Source organism: Eriocheir sinensis, unplaced genomic scaffold, assembly GCF_024679095.1.
Source record: "Eriocheir sinensis breed Jianghai 21 unplaced genomic scaffold, ASM2467909v1 Scaffold46, whole genome shotgun sequence".
Taxonomy (NCBI): domain Eukaryota; kingdom Metazoa; phylum Arthropoda; class Malacostraca; order Decapoda; family Varunidae; genus Eriocheir; species Eriocheir sinensis.
In genome coordinates this window covers 983,731-1,002,297 of record NW_026111787.1, presented here as the reverse complement: position 1 = coordinate 1,002,297, position 18,567 = coordinate 983,731, and the positions used below count along the sequence as shown (strand labels likewise).

The 18,567-nt window shown below is 54.3% G+C and overlaps 1 protein-coding gene across 1 annotated transcript; it reads left to right on the top strand.

Annotated features, from left to right (window-relative positions):
* The first annotated feature begins 1,812 nt into the window (after window positions 1–1,812).
* On the top strand, window positions 1,813–18,355 carry LOC126992428 (uncharacterized). The gene is made up of 2 exons (XM_050851166.1): window positions 1,813–2,767; window positions 17,667–18,355. The coding sequence occupies exons 1-2, from the start codon at window positions 1,940–1,942 to the stop codon at window positions 18,177–18,179; spliced, it is 1,341 nt and encodes a 446-aa protein (XP_050707123.1). The 5' UTR covers window positions 1,813–1,939; the 3' UTR covers window positions 18,180–18,355.
* Window positions 18,356–18,567: the final 212 nt, after the last annotated feature.

Below are 18,567 nucleotides of genomic sequence, written 5' to 3'. Positions count from 1 at the left end.
CACGAGGACGGCGGGGAGGACCGATCGAGCGGACCCCTGCCGGAGTGGAGGCTGGTGTCTTCGGACTTCAGCACCCACTACCAGGCCATTCGGTGGATGGAGGACGAGCGGAAGCTGCGACTCCGGGTGACGGTCTCCCGCGCGGGGGACTTCCTCATCCGTGCGTGGGACTGGGACCACGCCACCACCCTGGACGAGATTGCTGCTGGACGGACCCGCGGCATCACCCTGGAGAAAAAGGAGGCGGCGGTGAAGGGTGTCCTGCTTGGATACCCAACCCACCTCCCATTGGACCCGGTGTTGGCGCACCCCTGCGTTGCAGCTGCAGTGAGGTGCCACTACAACGCCGGCCACGGACGACGCCTGCCCACCCGGAGCGTGCAGCTGACGCTGCGGGGACGTGTCCCCGCCTCGCTGGACCTCGGATGCTGGGGACGCTTTACCTGCCGCCGCTACGTGCCGGAGCCTGTGCGCTGTTACAAGTGCCAGGCTTTCGGCCACAGGCAGCGGCAGTGTACCAGGACGAAGGAGCTGTGCGGCGTGTGCAGCGGGGACCACGCTACGAGGGACTGCGTTCGCCGCCTTAGGGAAGGCGTGGCGCGCCCGGTGGCTGTATGCCCCAACTGCAGTTCAGGTCACCATGCCTGGAACCGCAGGTGCCCCGCTCGACTCCGCAGAATCCCGGGAGCCAAGCTGCAGAGGACGACGTCTTCGGCGGACCCGGCAGCAGCGTGGCCAAGGCAGCCGCCCACGGAGGAGAGGACGCCACCCCACGGTGAAGGACGAAAGAGGAGGCGCCGCAGACGGAAGAGGAGGACGGGACCCACGGAACTGAGCGTCCCGACACCAAAGTCTCCCGCTAGGGAGATGGAGGTGGACCCACCACGGCCGACGAGAACGGAGACGGCTGCGGCGACCGCCGAGGTGACACCCCCAGTAGTGTCCCCAGATGTACCCGCGCCGAAGAAGACAAAGAGGACCAGGGACCAGACACTCGAGACGGTGGACGCGCCGGCGACTGCAGTGGAGCCAGCACCCCGCGAGGCCCCCGGCAGCTGCCAGGCGACCCAGACCCCACGGACCTACAATTTCAGTGAGGGCGAGTTGGTGGATCTCCTGATCCGCTACGAGCACCTCACTGAACAAGAGGAGGAGGCTAGGTTCGAGAGGATCCCGCACGAGACAGCCCTCCCCTTAGTGAGGAGGACACTCCGTGAAGGGAAGCCGCTCCCAGCCTCCATCCGCACGGCCCGCCCACTGGGTAACCCCCCACGTCACTTCGACCACAGGCAGGAGGTTGAGTGGGCGACTTACGAGGAGGAAGACGTCTCGGAGGACGAGGTCGACGTCGGAGACGTGGACGACGACTTCTTCCTTAACGCAGACAGAGACCTCACCGACGCTGAGCTCGAAAGCTACTACGCCGGTGACCACTGAATAAAAAGACATTTCATCCATGTGTAATCTTGTCCAATTGTAACTAGTGCCAACTATGTATCGTACATCGGGCAGGCTGCTTGTTTAGAGCCTGCTTTGGTAACCGCTTATTTTTGTAATTTTCATGTTTATTTTTATTTTTGTATCTTATGTAAAAGTTATCAATAAACTATTAAAGCAAATTAAAGCAAGGCAGCCCAACCAGTTCCGGCGCAGACAGCAGTGAGTGCAGACCCTCTCTCCTCACTGCTGCTCTCCCTGACTTGCCCCTGCAGACGGCCCGGTTGAGCTCTCAGCTCCCGCCTCTGCTATGGCGGCAAGAAGGAAGCGGCCCACGGAGTCTGCTACTGACGACGGGGACGGATGGACCCGCGTGCAGAGCAAGCGAGCCCGAAGGAGGACGCTTCACGAGGACGGCGGGGAGGACCAATCGAGCGGACCCCTGCCGGAGTGGAGGCTGGTGTCTTCGGACTTCAGCACCCACTACCAGGCCATTCGGTGGATGGAGGACGAGCGGAAGCTGCGACTCCGGGTGACGGTCTCCCGCGCGGGGGACTTCCTCATCCGTGCGTGGGACTGGGACCACGCCACCACCCTGGACGAGATTGCTGCTGGACGGACCCGCGGCATCACCCTGGAGAAAAAGGAGGCGGCGGTGAAGGGTGTCCTGCTTGGATACCCAACCCACCTCCCATTGGACCCGGTGTTGGCGCACCCCTGCGTTGCAGCTGCAGTGAGGTGCCACTACAACGCCGGCCACGGACGACGCCTGCCCACCCGGAGCGTGCAGCTGACGCTGCGGGGACGTGTCCCCGCCTCGCTGGACCTCGGATGCTGGGGACGCTTTACCTGCCGCCGCTACGTGCCGGAGCCTGTGCGCTGTTACAAGTGCCAGGCTTTCGGCCACAGGCAGCGGCAGTGTACCAGGACGAAGGAGCTGTGCGGCGTGTGCAGCGGGGACCACGCTACGAGGGACTGCGTTCGCCGCCTTAGGGAAGGCGTGGCGCGCCCGGTGGCTGTGTGCCCCAACTGCAGTTCAGGTCACCATGCCTGGAACCGCAGGTGCCCCGCTCGACTCCGCAGAATCCCGGGAGCCAAGCTGCAGAGGACGACGTCTTCGGCGGACCCGGCAGCAGCGCGGCCAAGGCAGCCGCCCACGGAGGAGAGGACGCCACCCCACGGTGAAGGACGAAAGAGGAGGCGCCGCAGACGGAAGAGGAGGACGGGACCCACGGAACTGAGCGTCCCGACACCAAAGTCTCCCGCTAGGGAGATGGAGGTGGACCCACCACGGCCGACGAGAACGGAGACGGCTGCGGCGACCGCCGAGGTGACACCCCCAGTAGTGTCCCCAGATGTACCCGCGCCGAAGAAGACAAAGAGGACCAGGGACCAGACACTGAGAGACGGTGGACGCGCCGGCGACTGCAGTGGAGCCAGCACACCGCGAGGCCCCCGGCAGCTGCCAGGCGACCCAGACCCCACGGACCTACAATTTCAGTGAGGGCGAGTTGGTGGATCTCCTGATCCGCTACGAGCACCTCACTGAACAAGAGGAGGAGGCTAGGTTCGAGAGGATCCCGCACGAGACAGCCCTCCCCTTAGTGAGGAGGACACTCCGTGAAGGGAAGCCGCTCCCAGCCTCCATCCGCACGGCCCGCCCACTGGGTAACCCCCCACGTCACTTCGACCACAGGCAGGAGGTTGAGTGGGCGACTTACGAGGAGGAAGACGTCTCGGAGGACGAGGTCGACGTCGGAGACGTGGACGACGACTTCTTCCTCAACGCAGACAGAGACCTCACCGACGCTGAGCTCGAAAGCTACTACGCCGGTGACCACTGAATAAAAAGACATTTCATCCATGTGTAATCTTGTCCAATTGTAACTAGTGCCAACTATGTATCGTACATCGGGCAGGCTGCTTGTTTAGAGCCTGCTTTGGTAACCGCTTATTTTTGTAATTTTCATGTTTATTTTTATTTTTGTATCTTATGTAAAAGTTATCAATAAACTATTAAAGCAAAGGGCAGCCCAAAAAAAGTTCCGGCGCAGACAGCAGTGAGTGCAGACCCTCTCTCCTCACTGCTGCTCTCCCTGACTTGCCCCTGCAGACGGCCCGGTTGGGCTTTCAGCTCCCGCCTCTGCTATGGCGGCAAGAAGGAAGCGGCCCACGGAGTCCGCTCCTGACGACGGGGACGGATGGACCCGCGTGCAGAGCAAGCGGGCCCGAAGGAGGACGCTTCACGAGGACGGCGGGGAGGACCGATCGAGCGGACCCCTGCCGGAGTGGAGGCTGGTGTCTTCGGACTTCAGCACCCACTACCAGGCCATTCGGTGGATGGAGGACGAGCGGAAGCTGCGACTCCGGGTGACGGTCTCCCGCGCGGGGGACTTCCTCATCCGTGCGTGGGACTGGGACCACGCCACCACCCTGGACGAGATTGCTGCTGGACGGACCCGCGGCATCACCTTGGAGAAAAAGGAGGCGGCGGTGAAGGGTGTCCTGCTTGGATACCCTACCCACCTCCCATTGGACCCGGTGTTGGCGCACCCCTGCGTTGCAGCAGCTGTGAGGTGCCACTACAACGCCGGCCACGGACGACGCCTGCCCACCCGGAGCGTGCAGCTGACGCTGCGGGGACGTGTCCCCGCCTCGCTGGACCTCGGATGCTGGGGACGATTCACCTGCCGCCGCTACGTGCCGGAGCCTGTGCGCTGTTTCAAGTGCCAGGCCTTCGGCCACAGGCAGCGGCAGTGTACTAGGACAGAGGAGCTGTGCGGCGTTTGCAGCAGGGACCACGCCACGAGGGACTGCGTTCGCCGCCTTCGGGAAGGTGTGGCGCGCCCGGTGGCTGTGTGCCCCAACTGCAGTTCCGGGCACCATGCCTGGAACCGCAGGTGCCCCGCTCGGCTCTGCAGAATCCCGGGTGCCAAGCTGCGGAGGACGACGTCTTCGGCGGACCCGGCAGCAGCGCGGCCCATGCAGCCGCCCACGGAGGAGAGGACGACACCCCACGGAGAAGGACGGAAGAGGAGGCGCCGCAGACGGAGGAGGAAGCCGGGACCCACGGAGCAGAGCGTCCCGACACCAAAGTCTCCCGCTAGGGAGATGGAGGTGGACCCACCACGTCTGACGAGGACGGAGACTGCAGCGGTGACCGCTGAGGTGACACCCCCAGCTGTGTCCCCGGAGGTACCCGCCAGCAAGAAGAAAAAGAGGACCAGGGACCAGACACCTGAGACGAGGGACGCGCCGACGACTACGGAGGAGCCAGCACCCCGCGAGGCCCCCAGTAGCTGCCAGGCGACCCAGACCCCACGGATCTACACCTTCAGTGAGGGCGAGCTGGTGGATCTTCTGATCCGCTACGAGCACCTCACTGAGCAAGAAGAGGAGGCCAGGTTCGAGAGGATCCCGCACGAGACAGCCCTCCCCCTAGTGAGGAGGACACTCCGTGAAGGGAAGCCGCTCCCTGCCTCCATCTGCACGGCCCGCCCACTGGGCAACCCCCCACGCCACTTCGATCATAAGCAGGAGGTTGAGTGGGCGACGTATGAGGAAGAAGACGTCTCGGAGGAGGAGGTCGACGTCGGAGGCGTGGACGAAGACCTCTTCCTGAATGCAGACAGAGACCTCACCGACGAAGAGCTCGCAAGCTACTACGCCGGTGACCTGTGAATAATATGACATTTTCCCCTGTGTATTTATGAACATTTGTATCCTGTGTAACCTATGTACTGTACATCGGGCAGGCTGTTTATTTAGAGCCTGCTTTGATAACCGATTATTTTTGTAATTTTCATGTTTATTTTTATTATTATGTCTTATGTAAAAGTTATCAATAAACTATTAAAGCAATGGCAGCCCAACCAACAGTTCCGGCGCAGACAGCAGTGAGTGCAGACCCTCTCTCCTCACTGCTGCTCTCCCTGACTTGCCCCTGCAGACGGCCCGGTTGAGCTTTCAGCTCCCGCCTCTGCTATGGCGGCAAGACGGAAGCGGCCCACGGAGTCTGCTCCTGACGACGGGGACGGATGGACCCGCGTGCAGAGCAAGCGGGCCCGAAGGAGGACGCTTCACGAGGACGGCGGGGAGGACCGATCGAGCGGACCCCTGCCGGAGTGGAGGCTGGTGTCTTCGGACTTCAGCACCCACTACCAGGCCATTCGGTGGATGGAGGACGAGCGGAAGCTGCGACTCCGGGTGACGGTCTCCCGCGCGGGAGACTTCCTCATCCGTGCGTGGGACTGGGACCACGCCACCACCCTGGACGAGATTGCTGCAGGACGAACCCGCGGCATTACCCTGGAGAAAAAGGAGGCGGCGGTGAAGGGTATCCTGCTTGGGTACCCTACCCACCTCCCACTGGACCCGGTGTTGGCGCACCCTGCGTTGCAGCTGCAGTGAGGTGCCACTACAACGCCGGCCACGGACGACGCCTGCCCACCGGAGCGTGCAGCTGACGCTGCGGGGACGTGTCCCCGCCTCGCTGGACCTCGGTTGCTGGGGACGTTTACCTGCCGCCGCTATGCCGGAGCCTGTGCGCTGTTACAAGTGCCAGGCCTTCGGCCACAGGCAGCGGCAGTGTACCAGGACGGAGGAGCTGTGCGGCGTGTGCAGCAGGGACCACGCCACGAGGGACTGCGTTCGCCGTCTTCGCGAAGGTGTGGCGCGCCCGGTGGCTGTGTGCCCGAACTGCAGTTCCGGGCACCATGCCTGGAACCGCAGGTGCCCCGCTCGGCTCTGCAGAATCCCGGGTGCTAAGCTGCGGAGGACGACGTCTTCGGCGGACCCGGCAGCAGCGCGGCCTATGCAGCCGCCCACTGAGGAAAGGACGACACCCCACGGAGAAGGACGGAAGAGGAGGCGCCGCAGACGGAGGAGGAAGCCGGGACCCACGGAGCAGAGCGTCCCGACACCAAAGTCTCCCGCTAGGGAGATGGAGGTGGACCCACCACGTCTGACGAGGACGGAGACTGCAGCGGTGACCGCTGAGGTGACACCCCCAGCTGTGTCCCCGGAGGTACCCGCCAGCAAGAAGAAAAAGAGGACCAGGGACCAGACACCTGAGACGAGGGACGCGCCGACGACTACGGAGGAGCCAGCACCCCGCGAGGCCCCCAGTAGCTGCCAGGCGACCCAGACCCCACGGATCTACACCTTCAGTGAGGGCGAGCTGGTGGATCTTCTGATCCGCTACGAGCACCTCACTGAGCAAGAGGAGGAGGCCAGGTTCGAGAGGATCCCGCACGAGACAGCCCTCCCTTTAATGAGGAGGACACTCCGTGAAGGGAAGCCGCTCCCGGAATCCATCCGCACGGCCCGCCCACTAAGTAACCTCCCATGTCACTTCGACCACAAACAGGAGGTAGAGTGGGCGACATACGAGGAGGAAGACGTCTCGGAGGACGAGGTCGACGTCGGAGACGTGGGCGACGACCTCTTCCTAAACGCAGACAGAGACCTCACCGACGCGGAGCTCGAAAGCTATTACGCCGGTGACCAGTGAAAAACAAGACATTTCCCCACGTGTATTTTTGACCATTTTGGTAACCTGTGTATTTACTGTATTGTACATCGGGCAGGCTGCTAGTTTAGAGCCTGCTTTGGTAGCTGATTATTTTTGTAATTTTTCATGTTTATTTTTCTGTAATTCTTATGTAAAGGTTACCAATAAACTATTAAAGCAAAGCAAGCAGCCCAACACTCACTCCACTGTTGAGCTACCCACCTGAACCATGACTGGCCGCGGCAAGGGAGGCAAGGGACTCGGAAAGGGAGGCGCCAAGCGTCACCGCAAGGTTCTTCGGGACAACATCCAGGGCATCACCAAGCCGGCCATCCGTCGTCTGGCGCGCCGTGGCGGTGTGAAGCGCATCTCCGGGCTCATCTACGAAGAGACCCGTGGTGTGCTCAAGGTGTTCCTGGAGAACGTCATCAGGGATGCCGTCACCTACACTGAGCACGCCAAGCGCAAGACCGTCACCGCCATGGACGTGGTGTACGCCCTCAAACGCCAGGGCCGCACCCTGTACGGCTTCGGTGGTTAATGCCGCTGCCTGAGCGAGCCCGACCTAACCCACCCCGGACCTCTTTGAGGTCCACATTCTTATTCACTAAGAGAATAGTAGCACACTTTTTACTTCAGTTATATTTGCTTTCTTTCTTTCTTTCTGTTTCCTCCCTCCCTCCCTCCCTCCCTCCCCCCTGCCTAATGATGGTTCACACCTCCGCCCACTGCTCCCCATCCACCTCATTTGACACTAGTTTGTTTGTTTCCTCAATCCCATCTTTTTCCCTCCCTCCCTCCCTCCCTAATGATGGTTCACACCTCCGCCCACTGCTCCCCATCCACCTCATTTGCCACTAGGAAGCTCCAATTTGTTTGTTTCAGTTCTTACAGAAACATCATTTTGCCATAATATCCCCTGTCCCTGTCAATTCTTTGTAAAATCAGTAACAGGATATTTATGAAAAGAGAGAGAGAGAGAGAGAGAGAGAGAGAGAGAGAGAGAGAGAGAGAGAGAGAGAGAGAGAGAGAAAACTATGTTGGAAAATATATAGACAAAACAAAGCGACGTCTGGACGGGAAGAGGAAAAGAAAGAGAGGAAGAATGACATAGAAAGGTTAAGAAAGAAAGAGAAAGAAAAAAAGGAGGAGAAAAAGAGAAAGAAAGCAATAATGAGAAAGATGGCAAATATATAGACAGAGAGAAAGAAGCCTCCCCTTCTTGATCCACTCCTTCTATTGTCTCTTGGATTGTGCAGGAGTGTATAGGAAAGCAAGGGTAGGGTTAGAGGGTGAGGGACAGGCTCAGAGCGACCTTTGAAAGGGAAAGGCTGAGGAAGTGGGAATCTCCCTCTCCCTCTCCCTCCTCCTCCTCCTCCTCCTCCTCCTCCTCCTCCTCCTCCTTCTTCTTCTTCTTCTTCTTCTTCTTCTTCTTCTTCTTCTTCTTCTTCTTCTTCTTCTTCTTGTTTCTCGTTGTCGTCCTCATCATAACGTTGCGCCCTCTCTTACTGGACCCGCTTTTTCAGATACGTTGAACCAGCCCCGCCACCGAGTAGCCCGCCGGAACCCTGGGCAAGCGTCTACATGCCCAACAGTAGACAGGTGGATGACTAAAAAGCTGCAAATACGTTGCTATGAAAGTAGGTGTGCCGGCATGTAAATAGGTGTGCCTGCCTGCCTGCCTGCCTGCCTGCCTGCCTATCAAAAGCATGTCCAGCACAGGGCGCAGTACGCAAACAGTCAACTCACTAGGCTGTACCGGTTCAAACTCATGCCTCCGAAAATCAAACTCCACCTTGTTAAAACCCTTATCCTTCCTATCCTTGATTACCCCCCCATCCCCACACACACCCTAAGCAACACCCAGCTTGGGAAGCTGCAACGCATCCAAAACAAAGCACTCCGGTTCGCCACGAACCAAAACTACCCGTTCACGATGAACACAGAGCAAATACACACTGCCACAAAAACCCTCCCCCTTAACGTAAGACTTCACGACCGGGCTGTCAAAACGTGGCTCCGCCTCGAGTCACTCCGCTTACCCTACCTCACCACTCTCACTGACAATGCCCATAACGTTCGCCGCTACCACCAATCATTCCCCAGCAGCCTGGCTGCACTCAACACCATCCCCACCCCGCTCTTTCACTGACCCCACATCTCTCCCTGACGACACCTAGCTAGCTAGATACCAAACAACAAAACACCCACACCACGACACACACACAAACTGTAAACCTACACCTACTACATAACACCAACATCTACAACTATCAAATTCGTTATTTGTGTATTTATAAAATAACTATATATATATATATTGTCAATTCAACATACAGAAATCAATGTAAAATTATATAACTATAAATAAATATGTCCTTGTCAGGTGGACGCCCACCATCTTTCTACCTCCTCCTGTACTTCTCTCTCTTCTCCCCCCTTTCCCTTCTCCACCCCCCCCCTTCTTCCCTTCACCCCCACTCTCTCTCTAAAAAAAAAAAAATAAAAAAAAATGCCTGCCTGCCTGCCTGCCAATTAAAGCGAACGGGCTAGCTAACAGACAAACACAAAACTAGCTAGCTAACAAACTAAAAGACAAACTAGCTAGCTAGCAAACAAACAAACAAACAAACTAGCTAGCTAGCAAGCAAGCAAGCAAGCAAACAAGCTAGCTAGCAAACAAACAAACAAACAAGCTAGCTAGCTAGCAAACAAACAAAATAACAAGCTAACTAGCAAACAAACAAACAAACAAACAAACAAACAAACTAACTAGCTAGCTAGCTAGCTAGCTTACCCTACCTCACCACTCTCACTGACAATGCCCATAACGTTCGCCGCTACCACCAATCATTCCCCAGCAGCCTGGCTGCACTCAACACCATCCCCACCCCGCTCTTTCACTGACCCCACATCTCTCCCTGACGACACCTAGCTAGCTAGATACCAAACAACAAAACACCCACACCACGACACACACACAAACTGTAAACCTACACCTACTACATAACACCAACATCTACAACTATCAAATTCGTTATTTGTGTATTTATAAAATAACTATATATATATATTGTCAATTCAACATACAGAAATCAATGTAAAATTATATAACTATGAATAAATATGTCCTTGTCAGGTGGACGCCCACCATCTTTCTACCTCCTCCTGTACTTCTCTCTTCTCCCCTTTCCCTTCTCCACCCCCTTCTTCTTCTTCACTCTCTCTCTAAAAAAAAAAAAAAAAAAAAAAAAAAAAAATGCCTGCCTGCCTGCCTGCCTGCCTGCCTGCCTGCCAATTAAAGCGAACGGGCTAGCTAACAGACAAACACAAAACTAGCTAGCTAACAAACTAAAAGACAAACTAGCTAGCTAGCAAACAAACAAACAAACAAACAAACAAACTGACTAGCTAGCTAGCAAGCAAGCAAGCAAACAAGCTAGCTAGCAAACAAACAAACAAACAAACAAGGTAGCTAGCTAGCAAACAAACAAAATAACAAGCTAACTAGCAAACAAACAAACAAACAAACAAACAAACAAACTAGCTAGCTAGCTAGCAAGCAAGCAAACAAGCTAGCTAGCAAACAAACAAACAAACAAACAAACAAACAAACAAACAAGGTAGCTAGCTAGCAAACAAACAAAATAACAAGCTAACTAGCAAACAAACAAACAAACAAACAAACAAACTAGCTAGCTAGCAAGCAAGCAAGCAAGCAAACAAGCTAGCTAGCAAACAAACAAACAAACAAACTAACTAACTAACTAACTAACAAACAAACAAGGTTGCTAGCTAGCAAACAAACAAAATAACAAGCTAACTAGCAAACAAACAAACAAACAAACAAACAAAAACAAACAAGCTAGCTAGCAAGCAAGCAAACAAGCTAGCTAGCAAACAAACAAACAAACAAACAAACTAACTAACTAACTAACTAACTAACTAACTAACAAACAAACAAACAAACAAACAAACAAACAAACAAACTAACTAACTAACTAACTAACTAACTAACTAACTAACTAACTAACTAACTAACTAACTAACAAGGTAGCTAGCTAGCAAACAAACAAAATAACAAGCTAACTAGCAAGCAAGCAAGCAAACAAACAAATAAACAAAGAAACAAACTAACTAACAAACTAGCTAACTAACTAACTAACTAACTAACTAACTAGCTAACTAGCAAAAAAGCTAATTAGGGAGCTAGCTCGTTTGTTTGTTGCAAGCTAACTTGTTAGTTAGTTTTGTTGTGGGAGTTTGGTTCTTAGTTTGTTGAGGTTTGTAATGCGTGTTGGCTTTCCTTTTTTTTTGGGGGGGGGGTTGCTTGCTTGGGATGGAGTATTGCGATTTCTTTTTACATATGTTAGATGACTGTCTCTCTTTAGTGATTCTGAAAGTCCTTCAGCGAAAATAATCACTTGGATTATAGTGTCTTTCCTGCAATATTTGCCTGTGCAATGGAATAAGTATTATTTCATCTATCACTGAAATAGCTGGATGTTGATACAAAAATACTCAACTCCTAATACCTCCCCAATTGTTTTTTTTTTTTTTTTTTTTTTTTTTAATGCAAGACCATAGGTAATAGTAGCTGTATCCACAGTTGCCAGATTATCGTACTCAGAGCCTCGTATTTACCGGTTTCTGGCCCATAACTGTTGCCAAGAAGCACCAATAATTAACCATTTAAACGATAACCATATATGAAGGCAGTTATTTGGGTGATGAAAGCGGTTTTGGGGTAGGATATCGGCAAACATTAAAGGCAGAGTACGACAATCTGGCAACGTTGGCTGTATCTACAAAACGATTGGTAATAGGATTATCTGTTACTCAAGCAAATGGTACAAATAAATCATTCTCCTTGAACAAGTTTGTTTTTACATCCTGTGCATATGGGAGGAAAAATGAAATCTAACAGCGCTTTTATCAACTCTTTCATAGTTACTGAAATATTCTAATACCTACAACCAGAACAGATATATTTTCATTATTGTATGTGAGAGGTATAGAGGGAAGTAATTGCTTGTTAAGGCTTTTATTCTAAGAATCTACCTCAAAAAAGTCTAAAAAGTTCAGAGTTAAAAGTGTAATGATTACCGAAGGAGAAAAATCATATAAGATCTCTATTCATAACTCCCGTAACACCTACTATACATATACAAATATCTCCTAAACGAATCTTTGGATCAGTATGATATTTCAGCACACTACCTATAATACCCGGACCTAATTTATGGCTAACCTACCACATTACTATATGTCTTATGTGACGAGTTTACTTGTGAAAAATAACACAAACCCGACGAGTCATGTTGACGCATTCGAAGGAAAGTGTGCCCCCCCCCCTGCACCCTCCCAAACTATTCCTAGCCACAACTACTCCCCCTTCTCGCTCTCGTTATCCCTCCTCTTCTCCCCCTAACTTCTCGCCTCCCTCATCACTCTTGTGTCCCTCCCTATTTCTCCCATCACTGTATTATATATTAGAATGTTATGTACGTGTATATGTATAGATAGTATGATTATTAACTAAGAGCATGGTACAGTTCCATGGAGGCAAGACGTATTTCACGTTGATAATTACTGTACAACAGCATGTTTACATACATATAGTATGTAGAAGGTCCATGTTTGCAGTTCTTATGGTCACCCAAGTGAACACGATGTACTGGCATTACCTGTGGTCTGGACCTTCTAGGAAAAGTTATTACTGTTATTACATACTGTGTAGTACATATTCATCATAAAATGTCAACTTGGTCCAGCTAATATAATGTTATTTTGTTGACTTGTCTCTTTCATATTTATATTTTGCCAAAATTATAAACCGCATATATTTTTCTCCATCTATACATATGGTTATCATGCGTAATACGTAGTCATTACTATATACATATGTACATCGTGTATTATTGTAAATACGATTACATACATTCCACTACTTATTAAGTGGAAGCAATATGAAAAAAGTATGTAATTATATATATATATATATATATATATATATATATATATATATATATATATATATATATATATATATATATATATATATATATATATATATATATATATAATAATGATAGTGTAGTCTGCTTAAGTCATAGCCTCGGGCTGGGGAAGGGGGATGGTGTGAGTAGGGGGGTGAAGAGGGCAACCAGGAGGGGGATAGTGCGATATTGGAGTAGGGAAGGAGTGGTCTTTGGGTTGTTCGGGGCGTTGGTGGAGGGGCTAGAGGAGTACCCCACACTCGTCCGATTCTGTTTAACACCTTAGATATGATGACTGGATTAGGCTTAATATCACTCAGTAAGCTCCTAACATAACACATATTGCAACATGGTATATTAGCCATAAATTAGGTCCGGGTGTTAAAGGCAGTGTGTTGAAATATCATACTGATCCAATGATTCGTTTAGGAGATATTTGCGAAAAACAGCGTTTGTCCGCCGCTGAAATGTATAGTAGGTGTGAATATACTGCTCCTGTATGGTTTATGGTAGCAAAAGACTTCAAAGATATAATCAAGAGAGAATCATACAATGTAATAAACTCTACCCACATACTGGCCAAAGAATATGCTAAAGTTATTTCTCAAGGAAAAAAAAAAAATCACTCCTTAGCAATGGCTTTTAGTTACAGCAGAAGAGCAACTCGTGGGGTTCCCCGTCCGCTAGGGGAACCTACGGCGGAGCTATGTGCGTGGTTCTCCTTAAACTTTTTTTTTTTTTTTTTTTTTTTTTGTGTGTGTGTGTGTGTGTGTGTGTGTTCTTCTAATTCTAATTCTAATTCTTATTAGCTAGCGCGAGGTGAGACTCCTGTATCGCAGTGTCTGTGCTGGCTGGCCCTGGTGGTTTTGCGCTTAGTTTAGCTTACCCTCCCAAACGTTTTCTTCTTCTCCTCAGGGTCTACCTCGCCACCTAGCACCTGTGTGTGAGGCCGGATGTTTAGGTTGGGTTAAACTATACCGTGTGAAGGTGAAGGTGAAGGTACAAACCGATGCATGCTTTCTCGGGTGAGGCAGGGGATCATACATGACGTCAGTGACTGACTGACTGATTCATTTTACTCATTCCGGACCTACTCCACAGGCCACAGCGGGTCGGAGCCCACCCAGCTACTACCTACCTACCTACTTCATCTCGGCGGGGGCAGCGCCGCATCCGATCTGCACGACGGCCATCATCGTCTCAACGACCTACCTCCCGGCTCTGTTTTGCGTTTTTTTTTATTTGTTATGTTATGTCTTGTGGGTTGTTGTTATCGTCGTTGTCAGCAGAGGAGTCCCTTACCTGCCGTGAAGAAAACAAACTAAGTGTGGGAAGCCTGCCATACGTGGGGGTTGTTAATTGATGTCATGACTGAGGGTCTTCTTCCTAGTAATATCAGCAGGAATTGACCTAGGAATGTCACTATGTAGTTGAGGGTGTGTCCAGAAGTCTCTTTTTGGAAAAGGGTGTGGCTCCCAAGGGGAGCCGGATTAAACGGTACTGTTGTCGTCCCTGAAAGGCCGAGGGCGATTACTTCTCGGTCTTCTTGGGCAGGAGCACCGCCTGGATGTTAGGCAGCACACCTCCCTGGGCAATGGTGACGCCGGAGAGGAGCTTGTTCAGCTCCTCGTCGTTGCGGATGGCCAGCTGCAGGTGGCGGGGGATGATGCGGGTCTTCTTGTTGTCGCGGGCCGCGTTGCCGGCCAGCTCGAGCACCTCGGCGGCCAGGTACTCCATGACGGCCGCCAGGTACACGGGGGCGCCGGCGCCCACGCGCTCGGCGTAGTTGCCCTTCCTCAGGAGACGGTGGATCCTGCCCACGGGGAACTGCAGGCCGGCACGGCTGGAGCGGGACTTTGACTTCCCCTTCACCTTTCCTCCCTTGCCGCGTCCAGACATGTCGACAGTGAGTGGTGGGGGCGTGGACTTGCGCTTCTGCTGTGGGCTCGGAGAGCGAATACCTGCTTTCGCGGCTTTTTCGCCCTATATATAGTGCAGCGCAGGATCGGAGGGCGGGGACGGCCTGGCGAGCCTGCCAATGGGAGCGCGTGCTGCCTCGCGTCCCCGCGATCCCGATCAAGCGGCGCCGCCATAAAGGAGGGAATCCGGGTGCCCCTGGCGAGCTCAGGACTGAACTCGAAAGGGCTCATGGGTGGGCGAAAGTGGAGGATATCTTCAAATTCCCTCACTCCCACACCCTGAAGATCGTCTTCCGGTCCAGCGAGATGGCCCGGAAGGCGATCGAGAAGGGGCTTCTCCTCTTCTCTTTCTCCGTGACTCCGGAGCAAATCCGGGCGGAGGTGTACACCCCCCTCATGGCCTGCAACCGCTGCCATAAAATCGAGCAGCACACCACCCCCAACTGCCCCTTACCTGACGCCGCCCCCCTTTGCTCGGAGTGCTCGGGCCCGCACTCCTTCAGAGTCTGTGCTGCCGAGCAAAAAAAGTGCCCCAACTGCGACGGGGAGCACAGTGCTCGGGCCATGCGGTGTCCCATCCGCAGGGCTGCCCTCAGGGAAAAGGAGCAACAGCGCCCGGTGGCTGTGTGCCCCAACTGCAGTTCCGGGCACCATGCCTGGAACCGCAGGTGCCCCGCTCGGCTCTGCAGAATCCCGGGTGCCAAGCTGCGGAGGACGACGTCTTCGGCGGACCCGGCAGCAGCGCGGCCCATGCAGCCGCCCACGGAGGAGAGGACGACACCCCACGGAGAAGGACGGAAGAGGAGGCGCCGCAGACGGAGGAGGAAGCCGGGACCCACGGAGCAGAGCGTCCCGACACCAAAGTCTCCCGCTAGGGAGATGGAGGTGGACCCACCACGTCTGACGAGGACGGAGACTGCAGCGGTGACCGCTGAGGTGACACCCCCAGCTGTGTCCCCGGAGGTACCCGCCAGCAAGAAGAAAAAGAGGACCAGGGACCAGACACCTGAGACGAGGGACGCGCCGACGACTACGGAGGAGCCAGCACCCCGCGAGGCCCCCAGTAGCTGCCAGGCGACCCAGACCCCACGGATCTACACCTTCAGTGAGGGCGAGCTGGTGGATCTTCTGATCCGCTACGAGCACCTCACTGAGCAAGAAGAGGAGGCCAGGTTCGAGAGGATCCCGCACGAGACAGCCCTCCCCCTAGTGAGGAGGACACTCCGTGAAGGGAAGCCGCTCCCTGCCTCCATCTGCACGGCCCGCCCACTGGGCAACCCCCCACGCCACTTCGATCATAAGCAGGAGGTTGAGTGGGCGACGTATGAGGAAGAAGACGTCTCGGAGGACGAGGTCGACGTCGGAGGCGTGGACGAAGACCTCTTCCTGAATGCAGACAGAGACCTCACCGACGAAGAGCTCGCAAGCTACTACGCCGGTGACCTGTGAATAATATGACATTTTCCCCTGTGTATTTATGAACATTTGTATCCTGTGTAACCTATGTACTGTACATCGGGCAGGCTGTTTATTTAGAGCCTGTTTGATAACCGATTATTTTTGTAATTTTCATGTTTATTTTTATTATGTCTTATGTAAAAGTTATCAATAAACTATTAAAGCAATGGCAGCCCAACAGTTCCGGCGCAGACAGCAGTGAGTGCAGACCCTCTCTCCTCACTGCTGCTCTCCCTGACTTGCCCCTGCAGACGGCCCGGTTGAGCTCTCAGCTCCCGCCTCTGCTATGGCGGCAAGAAGGAAGCGGCCCACGGAGTCTGCTCCTGACGACGGGGACGGATGGACCCGCGTGCAGAGCAAGCGGGCCCGAAGGAGGACGCTTCACGAGGACGGCGGGGAGGACCGATCGAGCGGACCCCTGCCGGAGTGGAGGCTGGTGTCTTCGGACTTCAGCACCCACTAACAGGCCATTCGGTGGATGGAGGACGAGCGGAAGCTGCGACTCCGGGTGACGGTCTCCCGCGCGGGGGACTTCCTCATCCGTGCGTGGGACTGGGACCACGCCACCACCCTGGACGAGATTGCTGCTGGACGGACCCGCGGCATCACCCTGGAGAAAAAGGAGGCGGCGGTGAAGGGTGTCCTGCTTGGATACCCAACCCACCTCCCATTGGACCCGGTGTTGGCGCACCCCTGCGTTGCAGCTGCAGTGAGGTGCCACTACAACGCCGGCCACGGACGACGCCTGCCCACCCGGAGCGTGCAGCTGACGCTGCGGGACGTGTCCCCGCCTCGCTGGACCTCGGATGCTGGGGACGCTTTACCTGCCGCCGCTACGTGCCGGAGCCTGTGCGCTGTTACAAGTGCCAGGCTTTCGGCCACAGGCAGCGGCAGTGTACCAGGACGAAGGAGCTGTGCGGCGTGTGCAGCGGGGACCACGCTACGAGGGACTGCGTTCGCCGCCTTAGGGAAGGCGTGGCGCGCCCGGTGGCTGTGTGCCCCAACTGCAGTTCAGGTCACCATGCCTGGAACCGCAGGTGCCCCGCTCGACTCCGCAGAATCCCGGGAGCCAAGCTGCAGAGGACGACGTCTTCGGCGGACCCGGCAGCAGCGCGGCCAAGGCAGCCGCCCACGGAGGAGAGGACGCCACCCCACGGTGAAGGACGAAAGAGGAGGCGCCGCAGACGGAAGAGGAGGACGGGACCCACGGAACTGAGCGTCCCGACACCAAAGTCTCCCGCTAGGGAGATGGAGGTGGACCCACCACGGCCGACGAGAACGGAGACGGCTGCGGCAACCGCCGAGGTGACACCCCCAGTAGTGTCCCCAGATGTACCCGAGGTGACACCCCCAGTAGTGTCCCCAGATGTACCCGCGCCGAAGAAGACAAAGAGGACCAGGGACCAGACACTCGAGACGGTGGACGCGCCGGCGACTGCAGTGGAGCCAGCACCCCGCGAGGCCCCCGGCAGCTGCCAGGCGACCCAGACCCCACGGACCTACAATTTCAGTGAGGGCGAGTTGGTGGATCTCCTGATCCGCTACGAGCACCTCACTGAACAAGAGGAGGAGGCTAGGTTCGAGAGGATCCCGCACGAGACAGCCCTCCCCTTAGTGAGGAGGACACTCCGTGAAGGGAAGCCGCTCCCAGCCTCCATCCGCACGGCCCGCCCACTGGGTAACCCCCCACGTCACTTCGACCACAGGCAGGAGGTTGAGTGGGCGACTTACGAGGAGGAAGACGTCTCGGAGGACGAGGTCGACGTCGGAGACGTGGACGACGACTTCTTCCTCAACGCAGACAGAGACCTCACCGACGCTGAGCTCGAAAGCTACTACGCCGGTGACCACTGAATAAAAAGACATTTCATCCATGTGTAATCTTGTCCAATTGTAACTAGTGCCAACTATGTATCGTACATCGGGCAGGCTGCTTGTTTAGAGCCTGCTTTGGTAACCGCTTATTTTTGTAATTTTCATGTTTATTTTTATTTTTGTATCTTATGTAAAAGTTATCAATAAACTATTAAAGCAAGGCAGCCCAACACTCACTCCACTGTTGAGCTACCCACCTGAACCATGACTGGCCGCGGCAAGGGAGGCAAGGGACTCGGAAAGGGAGGCGCCAAGCGTCACCGCAAGGTTCTTCGGGACAACATCCAGGGCATCACCAAGCCGGCCATCCGTCGTCTGGCGCGCCGTGGCGGTGTGAAGCGCATCTCCGGGCTCATCTACGAAGAGA

Coding starts and splice junctions, on each gene's coding strand:
- LOC126992428 (XM_050851166.1), top strand. CDS start 1,940: ATGGAGGACGAGCGGAAGCTGCGACTCCGGGTGACGGTCTCCCGCGCG. Junction 2,768..17,666: donor CGGCTGCGGCGACCGCCGAG/GTGACACCCCCA, acceptor GATGTACCCGAG/GTGACACCCCCAGTAGTGTC.